This window comes from Enhydra lutris, unplaced genomic scaffold (genome assembly GCF_002288905.1).
Source record: "Enhydra lutris kenyoni isolate GAN:26980312 unplaced genomic scaffold, ASM228890v2 scaffoldscaffold21, whole genome shotgun sequence".
Taxonomy (NCBI): domain Eukaryota; kingdom Metazoa; phylum Chordata; class Mammalia; order Carnivora; family Mustelidae; genus Enhydra; species Enhydra lutris.
In genome coordinates this window covers 64,983,442-65,009,367 of record NW_019154105.1, presented here as the reverse complement: position 1 = coordinate 65,009,367, position 25,926 = coordinate 64,983,442, and the positions used below count along the sequence as shown (strand labels likewise).

At 52.9% G+C, this 25,926-nt stretch overlaps 1 protein-coding gene across 1 annotated transcript in view; it reads left to right on the top strand.

The window, feature by feature from the left end:
- LOC111149174 (protein phosphatase 2 regulatory subunit Bgamma) overlaps nt 1-25,926 on the top strand; it is a 125,634-nt gene that overhangs the window by 58,849 nt on the left and 40,859 nt on the right. The window contains exons 2-4 of the mRNA XM_022506114.1: nt 19,331-19,428; nt 21,499-21,664; nt 23,811-23,923. Of these exons, the coding sequence (XP_022361822.1) occupies nt 19,331-19,428; nt 21,499-21,664; nt 23,811-23,923 (377 nt within the window). The remainder of the gene's footprint in view (nt 1-19,330; nt 19,429-21,498; nt 21,665-23,810; nt 23,924-25,926) is intronic.

Below are 25,926 nucleotides of genomic sequence, written 5' to 3'. Positions count from 1 at the left end.
GGAAATTTCCATAGTCCGTGTCCAGGGACACTAGTTCCCCCAGTAGAGACAAACACTGAGCACCTCCAGGAGGGAGTCAGGAGCAAGCCAGGAGCTGGGACACCACAGGGGGTTTCTAGTCCCGGCTCGGCCGCTGGCTCTGCCATTGAACCTCTCTGAGCCCCAGCTTGCCCATCTGAGAAATGGGTATTGTAATAATTACCTTAGAGGAGGTGTGGGAGGGTCGCTGACATGCTGCCTACGCATTCCTAAGGCAGTGCCAGAAATGCAGCGGGAACTAACCCCAGTCACAGTGTGACCAGCAAGGATATGCACTCCAGGGAGACTGCAACGGCCTGACCTCTCTGCGGGAGTGTGGCAGGAGGTCGATCACTGTCAGCTGACCGGGACCAAGCTGTAAGGGGTCCGGAGGGGCGGTTTGGAAGTGGGGTCTGCCGCAGAGGCCGGAGCTCAGCCCAGGGTCTGAGTGGGACGTGGAGTCTGGGAGTCTTAGGTAGACCTGGGTCCTTCCCCCCGCACCCCGCTCCTTGAGCGCCCGGCGGCTCTGGTCTTCGACCAGCTGTGTGAAATTTCGGGCAAGCCCCGCCACGCTTCTGGGTCTGCCTTTGCTCATCTTTACAAGAGAAGAGCGACAGTTCTGGCCCCCTGGCTGTCGTGAGGGGCACACGGGGGTACACTTGAGTATCAGGGGCAAGGCGTACCCCAGGAGCTACGGTTGCCACTCCGAAGTCACGGTGTCTGCTTCTCCTGCCTCGGTGATTGTCAGACAGAGGGGACTGATCTGGAGACATTCTGGTGGGAGGCCCGTGCTGTGCCTTCCCATCCCTCCCATCCCCGTGTGCGCTGGGAAGTTGTAGAGCTGTGGAATTCCTGTCCTGATCCAGTTTCCACTGTCCGCTTCACAGACAACCAGACTGAGATGCTGAGAGGCCCAGCACCAGAGCCAAGGTCGAACATTGAGGTGCTGGCAGGCTTGGGAGGCAGCTGGGGCCCCGGACTCTGCACCAGTGCTCCCACCCCCATGACAGTCATGTGGTGGAAAGGCAGAGGGTAGTCCCCTCATACGCTTAACCCCCCAGGACTAAATATCCTCTCTCCTCCCAAGGAATAGGCTCAGTGCTCAAAGGGCGCGTCAGCACACTTCAGGTGAACACGCTTGGAAACGCAGTTGTGATCTCAGCATCTTTTCTTTTGCCTTACATGTTTTTTAATTAAATAAAACACAGGGGAGTGGCGGGAGGAGAGGAGGAGGGCGGAGTGGTTCTTCCTCTTCTTGTCTCCAGACCGATTCCTGAAGGGGGCTCCACTGCAGTCCCACATCTCTGTCTCCAAGCCTTGACCCCTCAGATGAACAGTCCGCCTGTCTAAGTGAGACAGAATTGCTCTGAGACCCCACGTCTCTATAGCACCTTGCCCCACCAGCGGTGTCCCGGCGGACTTAATCACAGATTAAGTCCCACAGATGTGGGGACGCACTTCCCACCGAGGGCAGTAACTGAGACCCTCCGACTTCTCTGTGGTTCTAATTAGTCCCGAGGGTATCCTTCTGGCCTCAGTAGGATTTACAGCTCCTCCGCCTCTTGATTTCCCAGCTGGTCCTGCAAGGTATGAGTTAGGCAAGAGGATGCAGATTTCCTGACTCAGTTGGTCTTTTTCAGCAGGCCCTTCAGGGCCTTGGAGAGAGGTGGCTTTTGAGGAGCCTGTCTGCCTCCCCGCCTCCACGGCTGGGTGCTCCTGCCATGCCTGTGCATGCCCCTGGCCACCGGAATGCCTTCCCACTGGCTGGGTTCCTGCTCATACTGACCTTGTAAGACCCAGCTTCAATACTACCTCCTCCAGGAAGCAATCCCTAATTGCCCTGGCTGGGTTCTCCCAGTCCCCGTGTCTCTCTCCATTGAAGCAATGACCATACCACGTTTGCTTGTTTGCCCCCCTGACTCCTCGATGACACTGGGAGCTCTAGTGCAGTGGCGCAGCATGTCTGCTCTAATGAAGGAGTGGGGGAAGGAAGAAAGGAAAAAGCAAGGAGAAAAAGAAGGAAGGGAGGGCAGGTAGCACTGTGCCCCTTTTGCAGATGAGAGCACTGAGGACGTGTGCCTAGGAAGGGGCAGAGCCAAGCACCCCACCTACCAGTTCATCCTACTTTCCATCTTGGGTCTAAAATAGCAAAGAGGAGCTTCTTTTTGATTTGGTGAAACAGGAACGACTTTACTAAAAAGCCATAGGTAAAATGTAAAGTGCGGAGGGCTTGGGGTCTGGCAGATGTGTGTGCGAAGCTCAGTTGTACCTGCCGCAGGACCTTGGACAGGGCCCTTCCGCCTTCCAGGGTGGCTTTTCTTCTACCTCAAGTGGAGATCACAATCCTCACTCACCTCCCGGGTTGCTGGTGGGTCAGAAGAGATGGGTCAGAGCAAGGAAAAGCACCCCAGGCAGTGTTCTAAGAATGTCACTGGTTTCACCCCCTCAGCCCCATGTGGAACTTGACACCCACCGTATTGGCAACCCTGGTGTACCGATGAGGACACCAAGGCACTGAGATGTTGAGCAACTGGCCCAACATCACATACCTAATGCATGACAGAGCCAGGATCTGAAGCTGGGTCCTCTGGCTGTGACACTGGGGCCACTGACTGTTTTGCTCCACCCCCTGAGGTGTGTAAGCTTCCAGCGCTGTGTCTGGCTGCGAAGACTTAAGTGGCAGTCATTGTTATCATCACACCAGCATACTCGGCGGGACCCCCCACTGCAGTGTCCGGGTGGGAGGCTCCCCTCCTAGATTCTGCTGTTTGTGCAGCTGGAAGACGGCTTGTTCCCCTGTCTTGCTCATGACTTTCCTCTGTGAGCTCCCAGCCAGGGCACTTTGGAGCTGATCTGTGGCCCCTGGAGCCACTTGGATAAAGTATGACAATGGAGGGCTGTCAGGATGCTGCATGAGAGACCGGAGCTCTCAAGCCCAGCTCTAGGACATCTCAGGCCATGTTGCAGGGCTCTGCCTGGGGCCCCAAGCTGCTCTTCCACGCGTGGCCTTGCCCTTGGTCTCTGGAAGGCTGAGGAACTGCCTAATTGTCATCCGAACTCTCAGGGATCAGTGGTCCAGAATCACCGAGATTGCTAGTATAGTCTTCGTGCATAATGACCACTGGGCAAGTGTGGACAGAAGTATTGCAACTAAGCGTACAGCAGAGGGAGGCATTCTGAAGGCTGGAAGTACTCAGGCACCTTCCAAAAGCATTGGCCAAAGTGTCCGTCTGTGAAACCGCATCCTCACCGTCAGCTGGGTCCAGGGGATGGAGAGAAATGTTGTCAACCTCTCCAGCTTTTCCCAGAAGGACAGGCGAGCTGAATAGTGTGCTAACATTTCCAGTAAGATTCATGACTCAAATGTTGGATATGATTTCAGATTTATCCTCATACCCAAAAGTTTTTTCTATGGCAGTGACATTTGCTTTTGGCCAAATACTGATTGTAGCGTCCAGCCCTACCCCATGCACCATGCAGCCATGCACCGTTTGGCCAGAATGTGCACTGGACACACTGCGGCTTCTGGCAGAATGTCTATATGAGCTGAGATCCTTTTTCTCCTTTGAGATGTTCTCTTGGCCCCTTCTGGCTCGGTTTCCCTCCCTCACTCCCTTGACCACAACAACTCTGTGAGCAGAGGCAAGGCATTGTCCAAGACGGGAGCAGCAAGGCTGCCCATGCGAGCTTGGGTTCTGGGATGTTTGCTGTCAGGTTCTCATTGGCTCACCTTCACGTTTCCATTTGGCTCTGGACATCTTGCAACAAATGGCACCAACCTAGGAACACGGGAGAGTCCTTGATGAACCCAAGAGCTCAAAGGACTAAGGAGAGATGCGTGGATTAGTAGACACGTTAATAGATCAAACACCCAAATTGCCCACCAAAATTTTAGGGGTGGTGATTGTCAACCTTTTATGTGTTAGGAGCCATTTATGCTCTTAAAAATTATTGGGGATTCCCTAAGAGCTTCTGCATGTGAGGGGTATCACCATCAATATTTACCATATTAGAAATGAAAACTGAGACATTAAAAGATTTACACATCTATTCATTTAAAAACAAGAATAATAAGCCCATTATATATTAACATAAATAATTTTTTTCCTGGAAAATTACTGTGTGAAATGAAAAAAACATTCATGAGAAGAGTAGCGTTTTGTGCATGTCTGTCATGTGTGGCTTCATAGATGACAGCAGGATCCTTGCACCTGCTTCTGCACTCAGCCTGTTCGGATCCATTGTCCGGTTGAAATGGTAGAACAGCCAATCTCATGTACATATGTATTTGGAAAAAACAGGACCCCGTGAGCTACCAGGGGTCCTTGGACCACATCTGAGAACTGCTGGTTTAGGGGATCGATGAGGCTCAGGATGAAGCTAAAAGAGAAAGCATGTGTCCCCCTCCCTGGGTCACTTACCATTGACAAGGTATGTTAGCATCCCAAAGGAGGTAGGTTAGGAGGAAAATACCAGCTCCGACTGGCTTGACCTGAGACCCCTCCAGCCAAGACCCCCACGCTTTGGCTCAACTGTCCCCTGCTGTTTTATCCAGCTGCAGACTTCTGTCATTCTGCTGGACTGGACATTTCTGGTGGAAGCTTGCATTTGATGCCGTGTTGGCTGCCCACTGGTTTTCAAGCTTCACTGCTGTATGGCCCAGCCCGACCCCTCATATCACATCAAAACGGCCCTGACTCTGCCTTTGCTTGCTGGTCCAAGCCTCAGGATCTGAGAGTACCCTGGAAAAGGCTTTGTCCATGGAGCAGGGGCACCTTGGGCTTCTCCAGAGGTCAGCTCAGGCTACCCATGCTGGCTTCTGGCTTTCTGTTGGCCTTTGATGAGCTCTGTGCACTGGGGGAGGCAGGACAATTATTAATTAATTCAACATGTAATTAATGAGATTCTACTGAGTGCCTGGCACAATGCATTTCTCATGCCCAGGCCAGGGTGGGTCAGACCTTCTTAGACAAATCGAGATGAATTAGCAGCTTGATAAATATGAATGATCTCAGTTGATGAAAAATGCACCGAATGATTGTTTCCCTTAATGTAATTACTCGGGTGGTCGGCTTGTCTCTAGAGCCTTGAGGGTATTAAACCATCAATACTCTGGAGGATTCAGAGCAGGGTAGGTGCGTGCCGTGATGGCTTCCCCCCCCGCTTTCCCCTTTACTACAAATAAAAACTTAAAAACGGTGTTAGTGAGTGCTATGAACTGCGGCGTTCTAACGATTAGGATTACAATTAGGATTCTGATGATTAGGATCACGATTAGGATTCAGAACATTTCCGTCACCCCCAGAAGTTTCCTTGTTCTCTGGCGCCGTCTCTCTTGGACTGTGCCCTGTGTCCTGCCGACTGCTGATTTGCCTTCTGACACTGTATATTGATTTGCTTTTCCTGGAGCTTCAAATACATGGACCGCATGTGCTTTTGTCTGGCTTCTTTCGCTGGGCATAATCCATTTGAGACTCCACCCCTCCCACCCCCCATTGTGTGTCTCACGGGCGCATCGTCCTGATGGCCGAGCGGCATTCCACTGTATGGACGTACCACAGTTTGTTTCTGCGTTCACCTGTTGGTGCATCATTTCCAGTTTCCAGCCGCTGTGGGTAAAGCTGCTAGGAACGTGTGGGCAAGTCTTTATGTTCATGGGCTTTGTTATTCTTGGTGACAAGAGATGGCTGGGTCATATGAGCGGCGTGTGCTGAGCTCTACAAGAAGCCACCCAGCTCTTACGTACAGGGCTGAAATCGCTGTGCGTTCCCACCAGCGGGGAAGATTTTCAGTTGTGGGACACTCTCACCAACTTGGGATTATCAGTCTGTTTAATTTCAGTCCTTATCTTGGATGTCTACTGGCATCTCAGCGGGATTTATTTATTTGTTTGTTTTTATTTATTTATTTTTCTGAGAGAGAGCAAGAGCATGAGAGGAGCAGTGAGAACAAGAGAGAGAATTTTTTTTAAAAAAGACTTTATTTATTTGTCAGAGAGGAAGAGAGAGAGAGAGAGAGAGTAAGAGCATGAGCTGGGAGAGGGGGACAGAGGGAGACACAGACTCCCCACTGAGCAGAGAACCTGATGTGGGACCTGATCCCAGGACCCTGAGATCATGACCTGAGCTAAAGGCAGATGCTGAACCGACTGAGCCACCCAGGCCTCCTGGGAGAGAGAGAATCTTAAGCAGACTCCATGCTTAACGCAGAACCTAATGCAGGACTCGATCTCACGACCCTAAGACAATGACCTGAGCTAAAACCAAGAACTGGTTGCTTAACCAGTTGAGCCACCCAGGTGTCCCTCTCATTGGGATTTAAATGTGCATTTCTCTGGTGAGCAATGGTGTTGGGCAACTTTTCATGTCTTTACTAGCCATTCATATATTTTGCTAAGAGCAAAATATTTTTTCTCTAGCAAATATTTTACTCATGTTTGTTTAAGTGGTTTGCAGGCTTATTACTGAGTTATACGAGGTCTGTGTACACTCTGGATGTGGGTGGTTTGTCCGCCATACATGTTGTGGATATTTCCTCTCAATCTGTGGCTTGCCTTTTTGTTTTTATAATGGTTTCTTTCAAAGAACAAAGCTTTAAATTTCAATCAAGTACAACTTATCCATTTTTTTTCGTTGGCCATTCATGCTTTTTAGGTCTTGTCTAAGAATCAAAGCTGCAAATATTATCTCCTATATTTTCGTCTGGTTGTTTTGTAGTTTTAGCTTTTCTATTTAGGTCTGTGACTTATTCCGACATAATTTTGTACGGGGTGTAACTTAAGGATTAACGTTAACTTTTCCCCATACATTTATTTATAGATTGGGAAGACCATCCTTCCTTCATCCAGTTGCCTGGGGTGTCTTTAACAAAACCATAGACCATGGATGTGTGGGTCCATTTCCGACCTCTCCGTTCTGTTGTCCTATTGTGTCCTCATAGCAATACGACAGTCTGATGATTGTAACTTTATAGGAAGTCTTGAAGTCAGGTTGGGTAGGGCTCCCAATTTTGCTCTTTTTCTGTGAAGTAGTTTTGGCTGTTCTAGGTCCTGATCTAACAGGAACTCAGGCTCACGCATTTACTCCTCACGGCCCCGTGAAGCAGATGTGAATGTTTGGCCCATTTCCTAGTGTGCTGGGGTCTGGCTGTTCTCCACGAGCGCCTCGGTCCTGGCCTCCGTGATGCTGGGCTGAGCCAGATGGGGCTGGGAAGCCATGGCAAGGGTCCTGCTGATTGAGACATGGGGCTTCCACGGGTCACGCTGCCCCCTGAGGGCCACGGTGGGGCTGCAGGAGGAGTCTCGCTTGGAGGCTGAAGGCTGCGACTGAGGCCGGATTCAGGACCCGGGCAGGCATGGATGTGGGGGACTCACCTGGGGTGTGCCAGAGATGTCTTGTGTCAGAATTTGGTGCCCCGGCCCTGGCTGTTACGTTTTTAGGGATTTTGCAAGCCTGTTGTTAAACTGTGAATGACTTGAGGTCTGAGGCTTAGCAAACACACACATCAGCATGTTCACTCTGGTTCCCCACCCCTACCCCGTCCCCCAAAGAGCCGGTGGTCAGCTGTCTACCAGCACAGCACAGACCCCACCATCAGGGAGCCTCAATTTCCCCATCTATAAGTGGGGGATAAGTGGCCCAGAAGGCCATCACAGCCATTAAGTAAGGTCATAGGTGCGAAATGCTTGTGGTGATTGTGATGCCAAGTTTAAGGGGCAGTCTCCATGTTGGCCCCGCAGTTGGGATCCGCATACCAGTTGCTGAATACAATGTGCTTGGGCCTGGGTTTACCTGCATAGAGATGGCAGATGGCCCCAAGTCCTAGAGCTGCGGTGGGGACTTAATGCCGCATGTGGGGAAGGCTCCTAGCCAGCACCCTGCCCGCAGTGGCTCTCAGTGAGTGTGCGCCCCCAGGACCGGGTTCCGCCAGGGTGCCAGGCAAAACCACGATGGGGACATCTGCTTGTCCATGGCCTTGGACAAGCAGAGTGGCTGTGCCAGCCACATAGCCCGGTCGCTTTGAGACTGGAAGAGGGGAGCCCCAGGGGAGCCAGGACTCTGGCCTACCAGGGAGCAAGGCAGGCAGCCTAGTGGCCTGAGTGTGCTCCTTGCTGGTGAACGAGGCCCCGTGGAGGACAGGCAACAGCGGCAAAATCAAGTGGGCTCCACGCTAACGTTTGCTTGCCACATCCTATTCCATAGGCATAGTTGTGCCCATTTTACAGATGAGGAAAGTGAACCTTGGAGGTGGGACCGCTGCCAGCGGTCCTCAGCCAGTGCCCAGCTAGAGTGACCCTGTCCACTTGCTGCTAAGGCCATGCCCTCACCCTTGGGCATCTGGGGGGGTACCCCTGATGACAAGGTTGGAACAATGGTTGGGGGTGTCCAGGCACTGCCACACTTCGGCGGGAAGGCGCTGTCACCTTGCACTGGACTATCTCCCAGAAGGTGGGCGCAGGGCCTTCCTAGGAGGAAGGGGAAGGAGAGTGAGTACAGTGTGCGGTGTTTCTTTGTTTCTTTGTGGACACTCCCCCGCCAACAGACACTTGGTGTTGGGAGGGCCCGCTCAGTTCCCATTTGGTGCCCTCCTGGTTCCCGTGGCCTAGCATGAGATCTGGTCCTTAGTCAGTGGCCACCAGTCCCATTTGGGAAAACACAAAAGTCCAGGCTGGCTAAGGGTTGGGGTTGTGTTTGGAGGGAGAGAGAGACAGGCGAGGACAATGGGGAGCCACAGAAGGTTTTAGGGAGGGTCACAGTGTGATGGCGTTTCAGCTTCACAGAAGGCCCTCTGGCCTGCATGGACGGGGCCGGACAAAGGCAGGACGCTCCAATCTCCCAGGAGAGAAGTAGTGATGGCTGGGACCAGGACAGAGGGGCCGGCTGGCTGTGCCAGCCATGATGTCAGCACCCAGCTCAGCGCCCAGCCCCGTGCCCCAGCCCTGGAGCGGAGCAGACGCAGGCCTGGCAAAGGAACCAATGGACACACTGATGTGATGAGGCCCGAAGGATGTTCTTGTCACGGGGCCATTTGGCCCGGGGTTGCCTGGCTGCCAGCAGGGGTCTGAGGGACTGGCTGCATCCTGAGCTGGATGGCTGGGGCTTATAGGACCCAGGCGCTGGGAGGGCCCTGCTCCAGCTGGCCCAGCCAGACCCTGGTTGTCAGTCTGGGTCAGCCTCAGGCCTCCATCCTCCCCTCCACAGCAGGCTCATCATCCTGGCCTGTGAAAGCTCGTTGCCATTTCCAGAGCCTTCCAGCATGGGCAGCTCTTACCACGACCATTACACAGAGGGGGAGGCTGAGACTCCGTGGGGTTCAGAGCCAGGTCCCCCGACAGCAAATTCACCACATCTCAAACCACCCCCTCTGTGTATATTCTTCCCTCTGCCCTTCCTCTCAGTATCCAGATCTTCTGTTGGTTTGTGTGCAGAATCACAACATACTACTGATCGCAGCTCCTTTTTGGGGCAGTTTCTTATTATCAGACACTTTTGTATATGTCGCCTCAAGTGCTCACAACCAACCCTAAGAGACAATAGCATTGTACCCACTGTAGAGATCGGGAAACCGAGGCTCCAGCTGCCCTAGTGAAGTGAGACTCTTTCACTCCCAAATCTCCAGCAGCTTGGAGATCTTGGCACAGCACAGGAGAGCCTGTCAAAATGCAGATTCCAGGGCCAGCAAGCGATTCTGATCTACTGGGTCTGGACAGGGCCCTGGGAATCTTCCTCTTTAGGAGAGGAGCCCAGATGATGATGCTGTGGGGTTTTCCTGGAGCTTGTGCTCTGAGGAAGCGGGCAGGGAGAAGGTGGCCTTCTCTGGGTCCCTTTCACCCTGCCCCGTCCCAAGACCAGCTGCTGGCCCCAGGCTCCCTGGCCAACTTCTGGGCCCACAGGGGTGTGATTGAGGAGTGACGCCCGGGGGTTCTCCTGGAGCCCAATCTGGGGAATTGCCCCTGTTCTGAGCACAATCTGCCCTGGCCCGAAGTTAGACTCAGCGGTCTGACCAGGTCCTGCTGACCACAGGCAAACCCATCACTGTCCCCACTCCTCCCGTCCCCATCTGCCTCTGGGCCAGCCGGGCCAATGGCTATGCAGCAGGCACCCATCCGGCCTGGCAGGGAGGAGGTGGTAGGCCCAGCCCCTGCCCTCCCTGAACACTGCCCCCCAGGGAGCAGCCATGGAAGGGACAGCACAGTCCCGCCCTCGCTCAGCCCCTCAGTCGGTCAGGGGTCCCAGGGCACAGGGCCACTCACGGGCTCCTACTCAAGCCTTCTGGGGCCTGCGTTTCTGCTGGAAGGGAACGGGACCTGTCCCATTCTTGATCACAGGGGAGTGGTACTCAGCCAAGAAAGGATGGAGCAGTGGTGTACCCTGCACATGGGTGAACCTTGAGAACAGGCCAGGGAAAGGAAGCTGGACACAGAAGGCCCAGAGCTCTAGGATCCCAGTTAGAGCAAGTGTCCTGAAGAGGCAAAGCCCCAGGGACAGAAGGCAGATTAGGGCCCAGCAGGGAGTGAGGAGTGATTGCTAACAGGCACAGGGGCTCTCTTGGGGCGTGAATAGAATGTTCTGGAATTAGGGGCGATGATTGCACAACACAGTGACTACACTAAAAACCGCTGAAGTATACAGTTTGAAATGTGAATTTTATGTTACGTGAATCATATCTCTGTTTTTAAAGTGTTAAAAATAAAAGCAGCTACCACAAAGACATTGTGATGCCTCTCCCAGCAGCTGAGGAACTAGAGCGAGACAGAGAAATGAGGGAAGGCACGTGGGTGGTGGGGACAGAGGGGGTTCCTGCCATCCCTGCTGCTTAACCCTTTCCTGGGAGCTGCTCGGGCCAGGCCTGCACCAGGCGGGGAAGGGTCTCTGCTTCCCCCACCCCCAAAAGAGCTCACCTCCCTTAGTGAGAGACGTACACATGGGTAGCCTCAGCCATCAATCCTTGCCAGTTGGTGTTACCCTGGCCCAGAATGCTCTGCGGTTTCTCGGGTCACCTGGAATTAAATCCTGAGTCCCACCTTGGCCTGCTTCCCCCAAAGACCTCCCCACCTGGCCCACCACTCTGAGCTCATGTCCTGCTTCCCATCACCTTCACGCACATGCTTCCTCCTTGCCTACCTGCAGCAGACCAAGCTGATTCCTACCTCGCTGGGCCTTTGGGCCTGCTACTACCCCCTGATATCTGTGTGGCTCCCTCCTTTGCTTCCTCAGGCCTCTGCTGAAATGCCCCTCCTCCAGGAAGTCTTCCCTGACTTCCCCAACTAAAACAACACCTCCGCCTCTTCCATCTCCTTTATTTTTATTTTTCATCTTAGCTCTCATGCCCTCCCCAGAAAAATGATGTATTTTTATATGAAAATTTGCTTATTGGTTGTGCCCTTCCATAGGGAGTGAGCTTATGCAACAGTGTTTGGGATACAGTAGGTGCTCAATTCTTTTTTTTTAATTATTCTTTTTTTAAATTAAATTTAATTAATTAAAAATTAATTAAAAATCAATTAAATTTTTAAATTAAATTAACTATTCTTTTTTTTAATTAAAATTTTTTTGGCGTCCCTGGATGGGCCCAAATAAATGAACATTCTTCTTGTAAAATATGCACAAGATAAAACGTACCATTTTAATCCTTTTTAAGTGGACAATTCAGTGGCATTAAGTACATTTCCAGTGTTGTGCAACCAAACCCATTTCTAGAACTTTTTCATCATCTCAAACAGAAACTGTACTTTTTTTTTTTGAGTCTTTTATCCAACACTCTACCTTAAAAACATCAAACTCTAGCCAATATTTTCCCTTAAGACCATAACCTAACATTTACCCAGTGCCCGTCCTATGCTAGGTGACGTCAGGTCAGCCTTTCAACCACTGTGGAAGGTGTGGATGGCCATCTTCATTTCACAGATGATTGGATGGGCTCAGAGACATGACGTGCTTTCCAAGCACACGCAGCTCAGAAGACTGGGATTTGAAGGCAGATCTCCCGCTTGCTAGATAGTGACCGTCCCATGGAGTGACAGGCGTCACCAGCCCAGCACCCAGCCCCACCCTAGGCCTCCTTCTACCATCCCTCTCTCCCAAGGGCACTCTGTGAGCCAAACGTTCTAGGCTCCCTGGCTCTGGCTGGCTGACCACAGGATGGGAGGTGGTGGGGGCCCACTGCACAAGACCCTCCCAAACCGCCCACCAGCCCCTTCACATCGTACTCTGGCCAGGTGACCCCAGCGTCATTCAAGGAGATCCCCCTGAGCTGGCCACAGCAGCCAGCTGTCCCCACCCAGCCTCTGCCTGCAGCCTGGGAGCTGTTCCCCCACCCCCGCCATGTTCAGGTTCTCGCAGACATGCTTGGACACGGGGCTGGACTTCTGCGGCAGGGGCTGAGGTTCAGCAGCAGCATGATGCCAGGAGCCCTGACAGGCTGGGTGCTGGTGCCCGGGCGAGAGCAGAGGTGCAGGAGGCAGGCGTGGACAGTGAGCTCAGCCCCTCTGGGGTGGTGTCTCCTCCCTTTCATCAGGCCTTAGGGAGGTAGTCTTCCCTGCCCTGGATGAGGCCTTAGACAGGTCCGTGCCTCGATGGTCACCTTCAGGGAGCTAAGTGGCCCCTTGTCATATGTGTGGTAGCGGCTGTCCAGTCCCAGGTAACAGTCCAGAGGCCGAAGCAGACTCGGCATGTCCCCTCTGCACCCCTTCCTGCTCGTGCTGGAGGCCAGCAGTGGGTCTGGGGCTGGAGCTGGGTCTTGTGGGCCCACCCCACTCACTGGATGGGCCACCTCCTACTTCTGGTGGCTTTGTCTGCTCTGGGTGGACAAGACAGGTGGATACAACTGCCCCTTTTTCTTGTGGGTCCTTCCCTGGCTGTTCCGGAAGTCTTCTGCCAAATCTTCCATCACAGAACCCTTGACTCAGTCACAGCTGTGTATCTGGTGGTCTTCCTTGGCCCCCGGGTGCAGTGGTCTCCCTCTCTTGCATTCTCCTTGCTGTTCTAGGAAGCCAGCAGACAGGACAAGGATGACCCATGCTGGCTCTCTCTTGTCCCCAGGAAGCATGTGGACACAAGCCATTGTGTCCCCAGCAGAGCCACACCCCAACACCCGGCTTTCCCAGTCTTGGGCCTGGGTCCCCTGCCTTCAGGAATTGTACCTTGGAGCTCTGTGAAGGTGTCGCTAGGCTTGGGGAGGGAACAGGTGAGTGGGGACCTTCCCCTCAGCTCCTGATTTCTCCCAGGAAGTGTCTTCACTCACCCACTCCCACCTCTGACTCCTTTAAACATCCAGAGAAGCACCAGGCTGGGGGTCAAGTTTAGGGACTGTGGAGCCAACCTGCATAGGAGTGAGTCCTGGCCCTTTACACACAAAGCAGGCAGCTTTTGGCAAGTTAGTAATCTCTGTGCCTCAGTTTCCTTATCTATACAATGGGGACAGCGGCATCACTCCAGCTTTTGGGAGCAAAGAGAATTTAGTGTTGTATGTTTAAGTGCTAGAACAGCTCCCAGGAAGTAGCAGGAGGGTTAACTATTACGGTGACCTGTTCTGGTCCCAGTGTGGACCTGTCATTTGGCTGGTTATATCAGACACCACCTTTGACCTCTTCCTAAGCCCATACTGGACCACAGTGTGGATTTCTGGCTTCCCTGACCAGATAGCTCTGGGACTCCCCTGCCAGAGCTGTGTGGTGCCCAGTTCCAGGGAGTTGACTGGTGTCCCCTTGTGCCATGGTCCAAGCTGCCTCTTCCAACCATGCCTTGCCATTTGGGGGGCTCCCCAGAGCTGCAGCAGAAGGCAGAGGAGATGCCTCCCAAGTGGAAGGTAGCATAGGCTTTCATGGGATTTTTCTTCACTCATGATAGGGTGACTTGAAGCACCCACCAATCATGGGTGGGCTTGGTGGACCTCACTTGGTGGCTGAGTTGGGACCCTGAGCCTGAGGTTTTAGCCAGTGGCACCCTGAGGCTCTATGCTACAGGTGCAGGGACATGCCAGAAGTCCACTGCAGAGGTCCTGCTGCATGTGTGACTTTGGACAAGTGTCTCACCTCTTAGTGACCAGTGTCCTTATCTGTAAAGATAGAATGATGAGAGGACAGCAGGATTGTGCCAAGGTTAGTCTTCTGGTCCACAGAAAGCTTTAACCGAGTCTTCACTTGCTTTTCATTCTTGAAGAATATTTGCATTGGATACAGAATTCTGGGTTCACAGATTTTTTAATTCTCTTTCAGCACTTTGAACATCTTCTGAACTCTGGACTCCAGTATCTTTTTTTTTTTTTTTTTTTAAAGATTTGTTTATCTTAGAAAGAGAGAGCACAAGCCATGGGAGACATGGGGGGAGAGGGAGAGTGACAATCTCAAGCAGACTTCCCATTGAGCATGGAGCCCAACATGGGGCTGATCCCAGGATCCCAAGGTCATGACCTGAGCTGAAATCAAGAGCCAGCCGCCCAGCTGACTGAGCCACCCAGGCATCCCTGGATCCAGTATTTCTGATGAGAAATTAGCATTCATTTGAGTCCTGATGCCTCTGAATGTAACATGGTTTTATTCTAGCTGCTTACAAAATGTTATCATTATTTTGGTCCTCAGCAGTTTAATGGTTAGGTGTGGTTTTCTTGGTATTTATCCTCTTTGGAGTTAACTGAGCTTCCTAAATGTGTGCATTGATGTCTTTTCCCATACTGGGGATTTCGTCAGTCATTATTCCTTGAAATCTTTCTCCTACTCTACTAACTCTCTCCTCTCTTTCTGGAACTCCAATTATGTGTATGTTATACATTTGATGTTGACCTACAGATCCCAGAAGATCTGTTCTTTCCTCTTTCAATTTATTTTCTCTCAAGTGTATTAAGTCTTTCTTCCAGCATCTTGAATTTTCAGTTAAGCAATTCAGTGATTTTCTGTTTCAGATACTGTATTTTTTAGTTATAGGATATCCATTTGGTTATTTTTTTTTAAAGATTTTATTTATTTGACAGAGAGAGAGACAGCAAGAGAGGGAACACAAGCAGGGGGAGTGGGAGAGGGAGAAGCAGGCCTCCCCCTGAGGAGGGAGCCCAGTGCGGGGCTCGATCCCACAACACTGCGACCATGACCTGAGCTGAAGGCAGATGCTCAACGGCCGAACCACCCAGGCACCCCTCCACTTGGTTATTTTAAAAAATAGTTTCTCTTTCTCTGTTGAAATGCCCCCTTTTTTTTTCATCCAGTGGGAGCAAATTTTCCTTTACATCCTTGAACATAGTTATAATTCCTACTTTAAATTTTTTTTCGTTTGCTAATTCTAACATCCAGGGCATTCCATAGCTAGTTTCCATCAATTATCCTTATATTAAGTATGGGCAATGTGCTCTTATTCCTTTGTGTGTCTTCATATAATTTTGGATTATATCCCGGGCATTGTGAATGGTAACATTGTAGAGATTCTAGATGTTTAGTATGTCCCTCCAAAGAGCATTTTTGTTTTATTTTGTGTTTGTGAGCAGTTAACTTGGTTGAACCCAACGGCAAACCCGATCTCTGGGGAGATGGGCACAAACTCCAGTTCACTTCTTTTAGCCTTAGCTGGGCTGCTTGGAGTCTGTCATGGGTATGCATGTTTTGTGGCCAAAGATTTGGGCAGAATTTATGTGCTGTATTTGGGGACCTCCCTCAGGCATCCTCCTTTCTAGAATTTAGTACCTCACTTTCTCTCTACTATTATGGTTTCCCCAGCCTCTGTCACCCTGTTCATTGAGCCTTAAGTGTAATACTTTCTACCTGAGTTTCAACAGCTACATGGCACAGACTGGGGCCTGTTCCCAGACTAAAAGCCATGAAAATTACTCACTGGGTGAGTGATTGCTTATTTTCCTGCAGGTTTCAACTGCATTTGGTCCCCTCTAGGGCCTTCAGGTAGCTGTGTTTTATTGTTCTTCTGCTGAGGCTTTGTAGTTGTGATTGGTGAGAGAGTGGTTCCAACAGGAGCCACCAGGCTATTAGCAGAAGCGAAAGCTCCTATGGAGACATTCAGAACAGTGCCTCGCTGATGAGCACGTAAGACACGTGAGCTGATGTTATTGACTGCACCGCTGGGTTCCCTTCCATGGTCAAGATGAGAAGCAACGTGGATACGGACACCCTCATGAAAGAAGGGGTCCTCATTCAATGAGGGGCACACAGTGGGCATTAGACTGTTGTTGTAGGAGACCACTGAACTGGGGGGCAGTAGCACTCTCTGGGAGGCTTCCTGGAGGAGGTGGTATTGGGGCAGGAGATGTGTCAGATGTTCCAAGATGAGAGAATAGACTTTCTGATTTCAGGGTTTTATTGATAAGGATTGCTAGCTCTCAGGGGAGGTAACTTTCCTAGGGTAAGCCCTGGAAGTTACTTCCTGTAGCAGTGAATAGATGTGAAACATCCAAGAGCCCCAAAGTCCGAGGAAGCAATGCCTTGGCCTGCTTACTCCCTAAATGTTCCCAGGATGGGACTAGTGCAGGGCTGGAGGTTAGGACCCCCAAACCTGCCTAGTAAGGTTGAGCTACCACTCATTTTGCTCACTTCTGAGCCTGCCATTGCGAAGTCTGTGGAGGCCAAAAGCAAGGATGACAGGGAGCTTTAGTTTTCTGTCCAGTTAATTTTGGTAACTCCTCATTCCTCAGAGTTGTGATCCTTCCTCCCCAACACACCCCGTGGTCCCACTGGAGCTTCCAACCCTAGGCAGGCTCTGTTATGGCCATGCTACAAAACCGAGGCTCAGAGAAGTGGTGTGACCAACCCAAGGCCACACTGCTAAGGCGCTGGGGCCAAGACTCCAACCCAGGACTTCCCACTGGCCCTTGAACAGCTCAGGAGATTGCCCCGGTGCAGGGTCCTCCATCTCTCCAGCTGCCAATGGAAATAATAGCCATATCCCCCTCAGGGGCTGGCGTGAGTTTCAAAAGAGGCTGAGTGTGTGAAACTGACACATAAATTGTAAATTGCCTACAGACGTTAGTGTCTGTTACTGTGGTAACCGCCCAGCATTTATAGACCGCATTCGCTCTGGGTACCAGTGGTCACATTGGCATTTTAATTTAATAGCATTGTTATTCTTCCGTCGTAAAAACAATATAAATTATGCATATGTCCAAACTTACCAATTGTATATATTAAATATGTGCATTTTTATAAACCAGTTATATCCCAATAAAGCTATTAAAAATTACCTTCATTACAGAAAATTGAGAAAATGTAGAAAAGTAGAAAAAGAAACAAAAATATTTTATTACAGCAACCCCAAAGTACCCTCTGCTAATGTCGGTGGGGTGATAGTCATTTTTTCGGCTTTTCTTCCCTCTGCCCAGTGTGTTTGCCATTTAACATGGCTGTGATCACTGGTGTATATAATTAAAAGCATTTTATACACAATTTTATATCCTGCTCTTTGCCCCTTAGGGGCTCCTAATAGGAAGAGCGAGGGCTGCTGCCTTGCTGTCTGGGACCCCGGCTCCGCTGGGCTCTGGGTCCGGGTCCGGTGTGCTTGTGCTCCTGGGTCACGGTGGATGGCCCCGGGGAGGGCCTGACATATCCCCCCACCGCTCCGTGCTCAGCAAGCATTTACACATTCCCGTCCGATGCTCTTCTTGTCTTGTTTTTCTAAGTTTAATGAAATGTGCTTTTATCGTGATCTATGGAAAGTCCAGCTCATCATCCCACTTCTAAACCACCTTCTCTCTCCTCATTTCTTTTGTTGTCAAACGGGCATTTACTTAGGCTCAGAAGGCTAGTGCAGGCCAGAAGCTGCCTATAACAGGCACTGATTGGAAAAGCAAAAGGTGTTGATTGAATAGGAAAGTGAAAATCACTTGAGGGCTTGAGATAAGACATAAGTACTTTTGAGAAGCAGCAAGGAGCCCCATCTGAGTGGAAGAGCGAGGTGGGCAGGAGGGAAGATGAGGCTGGGCGGGGTGAGAGGGGTTGTCTTTTACCAAGTGGAAAACATGAAACTCAGTGGCAATCAACCACAAACAATTTCTTCTTGAGCACCTGATGATCCTGCTCATCTGGGCTGGGTTGGGCTGGGCGAGCAGGGGGGCAGAGGCTCTGCTTGGGGCTGGCGTGGCTGGGTGACTCTGCTGCATTCCTCTCCCCCTCCCTGAGACTGCTGGGCTGGCATGGGCAGGTCCTTCTGGCAGGGGCAGGGACAGGATGGTGGCTTATCTGATGGTGTCCCGTAGGCCATAGCAAATCACGTGGCCAAACCCAGAGCTGGGGAGTGGTGGCAGTGGCGGGGGGGGGGGGGGGGGGGGGGGGGGGGCGGCGCGGGGGGGGGGGGCGGGGGGTGGGAGGCAGGGCCATGTTCTGCGCAGGTACAGGAGAAGGGCCAAGGTCTGGGCTTCTGATGTGGTCTGCCTCTGGGGACTGCAGACCACTCAAGCTTTAGACCCCTCTGAGACATCGCTTTACTCCAAGGTCAAATGGGGATTTGACTTAGAGGGTTTCGGGTGGGTTCCCTCTTGCTCTGCTAGGGTTAACATAAGCAGCGACAGGGAGAAAGCAAAGAGATCCTTTAGGGGGCTGTTGGAATCTTCCAGGTGAGAGGCAGGGAGATGTGGGTGGGATCTGGCTACATTGCGTAGGCCTGGCCAGGAGGGTGGGACACGGCCCATGGAGAGGGAGACTGAGAAAGGGGTCAAGGAGACTCCAAGGCTTGGGCCCGAGCCGGGGGAGGATGGAACTGCCACCACCTGGTGGGGGAGGCGGCCCAGGAGGGCTTTGGGAGGGCACAGCATCCGGTTTGGGGGACCAATGCAGCATCTGGGGCCAAGACACGCTGTGATTCAGGTCACTGTAGGAGATTGGACTGGGGGCTGTATTTAGAGCAGTGGTTTATTGGAGAGTAGGTCTCCGGTGCTGAAGCTGGACTTGGTGCCTACAGAGTCCAGGCCAGGAATGCGTGAAGATTACGGGGGTCCCTCCAATGGGGAACTCATGGGGGACAGGGATGACCGTAGCTGGCCCCAGTGGACCCCAGAGTAGGGCTAGTGTCAGATTGTGGCCCATTCACCTGGTCAGCACACGAAACCCCCAAGCTGCTTCTGGAAGGAGGAGGAGGAAGGAAGGAAACAGGAAGGAGAGAGAGGGAAGCAAGCCCTCGAATAGGTCTCCGTCCCGCAGCCAGCTGGGAGGGGACAGGGGGAACCATCGACCCCTCGTTAGTACCCCTGACCCTCGGGCCCCTGCTTCTGGATGGTGGCCCAGCCCACGGGTGCAGGCTCTGGTGGGGGGGGGGCTGTTCTGTTGAGCTGCACAGTACTGGGTCCTAATGAGCCGCACCTTCCTGTCTCTCCCTACTCCCCACAGCCGATATCATCTCTACTGTTGAGTTCAACCATACCGGAGAGCTGCTGGCCACAGGCGACAAGGGTGGCCGGGTTGTCATCTTCCAGCGGGAACCGGAGGTGAGGTGGGACCTGGTGGTGGTGGAAAGGGGCACCACACCCCACCCGGGCCTTTGCTGGCTCTGTCCTGGACTCCGGGGACGCATTCAGAACCGGCAGGGGCAGCTGTGGCCCTGGGTTAAGCCTCCGATTGCTGCCCTCTGCCTGGGTGTCCTGGCCAACGGTGAGGGGACAGGAAGACTGGGTTTTCTGGAGCCATGGGGCTGCCTTCAGGCTGGGGTTGGTGACTTGGCTGAGCCCCAGGCCTCGCCCTTACGAGGTTTGCTGTCCAGCAGAATTTCAGGTCAGACAGGGGTGGCCTGGAACAACCCACCTAGGGGCACTGCTTCTGAACCGCTATGAGAACATCATGATAAAAGAACCCCGTTTGTTGAGTACCTACTATGTGCAGTTACCTTGCTGTGTTCTCTACACACTTTTGTCATTGACTCTCCACTGCCCACCTCAGAGGGTGGGGACCGGCAACCATTTTACAGATGAGGACAGTTGGAGAAGTTGCCCAGCTAGTGAGCAAAGACCGGGGGCTGAAACCAAGGCCATGTGTTGTCACGTACACTGTGCCTCGGAGAGGGGTGACCCACACACCAAACACATGCAGGGATTCGATGCTGAGGATGGGAGAGCGAACACCAAGGAGGTGGAGGACAGGGAAGGGAGAGGGGAGGGCAAGTGGGATGAAGGGAGAGGAAAGAGGGGTGAGGAAGAGAAGAGGAGGAGGGGGGATTGAGAAGGAGAGCGGGGAGGAGAGGGATGAAGGGGGCAGGAGAGATGTTGCAGATACATCCCTGCCCCGTTCTGTTCCAGAGTGTTCCTCAAGGTCTGACTTCTCCGTGTTCCCTCCCTCCCCCCGTAACCCCCCTCACAACAACCCCAGTGGGACCTTTAGTTTCTATAAGAGCCCTCACGTCACAGATGGGCAGACCGAAGCTCGGAGGGTATGACCTAACTTAGCCAGGACACATAGTGAAAAACAGACGGCTGAAAATCGATTACCCGAGCACAGGCCTGTGGCCGGAGCATGCCAATTTCACGAGAAGGACCCGGGTCGCCCACCGGCGATTGCAAAGCCAAGCCTCCTTTTTGCGGAAAGAAAATTAAACGGGTAGATATACGTTTCTCGACTTTGGAATTTTTCTCCCATAATTTTTTTCTGTATTCTGGTCCCTGTGACCTTAATCATAGACAGCGCTCGTGGCAGCTGAAGAGACTTAGAGGCAAAAACACAGAAGCTTGCCAGAAGCAGGACAGGTGTATAAATATAGCAATAGATGCTTTTAGAAAAAATCAGCGGGAACTTGAAATTCTGTCTGGTTGACTGTCTCTGTTTGTTCCCGGGCTGGTTACATGTCTGGCTGAAGCTTTGTATCACCACGTACACTGAACATGTCCACTGAGAAGCCCAGCCCTGTGCCCACAATGCCTCCCCACCTCACTGTTTGGAGGGCCCTATCACGAGGGTCCTTGTTATTGGGAGCTCTGCTACCTCAACCAGGATGGGCCCATGGAGGAAAGCCCCGGGGACGATGGCCCGGCTCCAGTCTGACATTCCAGAATTTTCTACCTCTGTGTAAAAATCTGCTCCAAGATGCATGCATCCCATGAGTCAGGACCAAGTTGGACACTTGGACTGGAAGAGCAGACCGGAGCCTTGGCCTTGGGTGTCAGACAGACCTCAGAGGCACGAGGGATGCATGGCCTTTGAGGGGAGCAGTCAGTTCACCTCTGAATCTCCACTTTCTCATCTGTAAAATGGGGGATAATGGCTGTGCCCACTCTAGAGGGGTCATGCAGATAGAACAAGATGGAGAGGGAGAAGCACTTAGCTCAGCATCCTGCACATAGTAGGTGCTTAGTAAATGTGAGCCACCCTGATTGCTGGACTGAGGAGGAGACGGGGCTTGGCCACAGCCACACTCCAAGTCATTGGTCATTTAAAATGCAGAGTTCCCTTTGACCCTGGTGTCAGATCGCCCAGCCCTGGTGGACACGGGCTCCTGGTGGTCAGCGTGCCCCTCACCCCTGCACCTGCCGGCCTGGAGCTCATGCCCCCTTGTCTGGCTTTTCTCGCAGAGTAAAAATGCGCCTCACAGCCAAGGCGAGTATGACGTCTACAGCACCTTCCAGAGCCATGAGCCTGAGTTCGATTATCTCAAGAGTCTGGAGATAGAGGAGAAAATCAACAAGATCAAGTGGCTTCCGCAGCACAATGCCGCCCACTCCCTGCTGTCCACCAACGGTGAGGGGCGTGCGTGGGGGTGGGGCGCCGGCTCTCTGGTGCTCTTTCCCAGTTCGCTTGGACTGAGCATCCTTCTAGGTCCCCAGAGCTCTGAAAGAGCATCTTGAGCGGTGGGAACATTCCAAGCCATGAGGTTCGTGGCTTCCTCCGCCCTGGCCCGTGGGGGATGTGGGGCTTGTTTGCACTGCGACAGCTGGCTGGGTCGGGGACATCTCTGTCATTACTGTTCCTGGGAGGTGGAGGGAGCTTGGCATTCCCAACCGAGGAGGCAGACCTAACTCTTCTGGAATCCCAGAGCACCCCTGGATGGGGTTGTCACTCAGAACGTGGGGCAGGCAGCAGCAGGAGGACGGGTTCAGAAGCCTGGCTGGACACTTGACCGTTCTGCCCCAGGGAGGACGCATGCGCCACTCCCCCACCCCCGCCCAGGCCCCAGGGAGGCTCCTGGCCAGACTCCTGCTTCGATGTGTCCCACTCAGGGCCTGGGTGCTGGGGCCCGAGGCTCGGTGTCCCCCTGCTCACCCTCCTGCATCTCTCGCCCCTGTCATCAGTGGTGTCTGAGTGGTGGGAGGACAAGCCTGGACTCTGTCCCAGCCCTGTGAACTTGGGGCGGTGGCTTTACTTTCCTGGGCCTCGGTTCCCTCCCCTGTGCAGTGGGGTGGACACAGCTCCCCCGCATTGTGGTCGGGGTGACATGGAAGCCACATGGCCAGGACCCTGAGGCCAGCCAGCCCTGCTGCAGCGTATGTGAGCCTCACACGGTGATGCCACCTGTCTTCCCTGACAGAGCCCAGACTTAGTGCAGCGGCTAAGGCATCCTCGAGACTGCTTGGACTTGACCCCTCCAACCCTTGCGCCTGAAGGCCGCCCTGTCTGCCCGTCACCTGGCCAGCCCCTCCTCATCCCTCAGACCTCCAGTGCATGTCACCTGCCACTGAGCCTTTGCGGACTTCTCCGCTGAGCCTGCTGTCCCTCCCGCAGTCAGTCCTGGCTGCCTCCCACCCCCGCCAGCCCCTCCTGACCCCAAGCCTGCGCTCTGGGGCTCCTGCTGCTCTCATCCTTCACTGCGCCCAGTGCAGGACCAAGCCCCCTAAGGGTGCCTGGCCCTGGGCTATGCTCAGGCAGGAGTCCGTCATGTGGTTCATTCACATCCCGGCCCTGCCACTTCCTCATCTGCGTTGCCATGGTTGTTCCTGCCTCGTGGGGGCGCTGATTGGACGAAATGACGAAAAGCCACAGGGTGGCTTAGAACAGGGCTGGTGCTAGGGAGTCGCACATAACCGTGGGAGTGGGATGTTTCTTTCTCCTCCTGTCCCCCGGGAGGAAGGTCAGCTTCAGGAGTTTCTTGACCCCGGGTTTAAATTCCACTTGCACCCTTTCAAAAGGGCATGTCCTTGGTACCTATCAAGGGTTTGATGATAGCTGTTGTCTCCCTCTTCCTTCTCCTGAGAAGACTGTTTTGGCTACAGTAGCAGTCCTGGAAGCAGAACCGATATGATAAGTGTGTGTGTGTGTGTGTGTGTGTGTGTGTGTGTGTGCGCGCGTGCGCGCAAGCGTGTGTAGGTGTGTAGGTAGGGATACACATGTACATACAGATAAGATATATGGAAAGAGATATTTTAAGTTGTCTCACATGATTGTGGGGGCTGGAAAACCCAAAATTTGCAGGGCTGCGTGGAAGGCTGGAGATCCAGGGAAGAGCTCATGTTGCAGCTTGAGTCCGAAGGCCACCTGCTGGCAGAATTCTCTCTTCCTTCGGGGACAGGGGGTGAGGGGGCGGAGGGGAAGAGGGTGTCAGGCCTTTGAAGGCTTTCAACTGATTAGACAAGGCCCACCTGCAGCATGGCCAGCTGTCTGCTTCGCTCTATGTTTTTATTTATTTTTCTGTGTGTGTGTGTGTGTGTGTGTGTGTGTGGTTTAACAGAAGTTTGTTCTTCATTCCCATAAAGTCCATCGCAGGGCTGTGGGACTTTCCAGAATAGCTGTTCTCAATGCAGGGAGCTCAGCATTCCAAAGTACTTTGAGTTTCTGGCCCCTGTTTCTGTATGGGTTTCCACGACTGGAATTCCCAGCCGCCCCATCTCCTGAACTGTGCTCTGTGCTGGTGTTAATCATGCATCTCATTGCGTTTGCTCTGTTTTGAAAGATAAAACTATCAAACTATGGAAGATCACGGAACGAGATAAAAGGCCCGAGGGATATAACCTGAAAGATGAAGAAGGGAAGCTTAAGGACTTGTCCACGGTGACGTCACTGCAGGTAAGATGTGGAACGCGGGAGGTTCTGGCAACCGGGAAGCAGTGTGGACTTCTTTTGTGAAACAGTGAGACTTCAGGACTTGGGCCTTTGAGATTTGAGCCAGAGTTGGGTTCGGGTCCTGGCTGGGCTGCTTCCCTGTGGGGAGGCTGCAGGCTCTTCTCTGGCTCTAGCCTTGGGCTCTTCATGAGCTAAGCAGAGGCCTTTCTCTTTTTCTCAGAAGTGATGTGGGGATGAGGTGGGGTGATGCGTGTCCTGGAGAACCCATGGGCTGAACTTCGTGGATTCCAAGCCCTTTGCCGAAGGGCCGAGAGAGGCCTGGAATAGGTGATTCTCGCCACCTGCTCAGTGGGAAAGAGGGCTGTTTGAAAAGAGGCTGGGAAGGTTCAGCTGCGGGGCCATGCCAGAGCAAACTCTCGTTCCCACGTGATTAAAAGGCAAAAGAACTCCTCTTTCTTCCAGAGGCTGTGAGACACAGTGGAGAGTGTTCTGGAATCCCAGGATCTGGGTTCCAGTCCTGCCCGGGCCACTGGCTGCCGGTGTGGCCTTGGGAGGCACTCAGCCTCCGTGAGTCCACTGACTCCTGGTCTGGAATGAGCATAAGCACTGTGGCCAGCATGAGTCTTCCAAGCACTCTACCCATGGTACCTCAGTCCTCCCCAAAGTCCTATAAATGGGACACATGATTATCAACGCCATTTGACAGATGAAACGAGAGCCGGGATCCAAACCCAGGAAAGTCTGGCTCCAGAGTCAGCATGCTAGGCTCTTCCATGATGTGGGAGTGAGGTCCCAGCCTTCCGGGAGAGCAGTGGGGATGGTCAGTGGTGTCCTGTGAGAAGATTCCATAGAAGTCTGTTCCTGTCCATCTCCAGCAGGCAGGGAGCATAGCCAGGCCATCTTGTCTGTCCCTTGCTTCCAGAATGGAGCCTGGAACATGGCAGGGCTCTGCTCGTGTCTGCCGAAGGGGATGCTGGCGCATGGCTCATTTGGACTTATTTACACATTGCACACCTACTGAGTACCGGTTTTGTGCCCAGCCCTGCTTGGGACATGGGGAGCCCTCAGCGAAACAAAGAGCCTGGGGGCAGGATTGGGTCTGAGTCTCAGTGTCTCCTGTTCCTGGGACCAGCTTGGCTCTGAGGAGGCGGCCTGAGTCCCACGACTGAGCTTCACCGGTACCTCTCTTCAGCTCCGATTTCCATGTTTTGGCTGATTGGAAAAGCCTGGGTCACATCGCACAAGCTGCCTGTCCTCCTGGGCGAGGGGGACCAACTCACGACTCTGAGTGTGCACCACTCCCCCGGGGAGCTGGGGATGGGAGGACAGTGGCGAGACCTGCATGGGGCTGTTAACGTTTCTCCCGGGCTCCCCAACGTCTCCCAGGTCCACTTGTGGTTGGTCAGGCGGCTGAAGGCAGGGCCCTGCCCCATGCCTCCGTTTCCTCACCAGCAAAATGGGGATGAGGACTCACTTTCCCTGAAGCAGCTCAGTGTATACGCTTACTACATGTGCAGGGAATCGTCGTAAATATGAAACAGTAATCAATGTTGGTCCCGAGATGAAGAAATAAATGTTTAAGCATATCAGCCTCTAAATGACTGGCAAATTGTGCAAATAAATTCTGAGAAAGCCAGGAGGCCAATTAGCTTCCACATTGAGTAATGGGAGTGACGTCCTCCCTCCCATGCCTCCCCCAGCCCCCAGGAAGTTTATGAGGCTTTCATCTGGTGGGAAGGATGCAATTATCACCACTTGATGGGCTTGGCGTTTGCGGCAGAGCCAGTGGCCCGCGGGAATCCATTTATTTCCCTCCCAGCATCTGAGACTTTGCTCTGTATCTCACTCACATCCCAAGATGACCCTTAACCACCCGCTGAGGCTGAAGGAGAAGAAAGGGAGAAAGAACAGGGGCATCTGGGTCTTTCCTCCTCTCACCTCTTCCTTGTCTCTTCCTGTGTTTCCCAAGCCACCCAGCCATGTGCAGTTTTTTACTGAATCCAAGC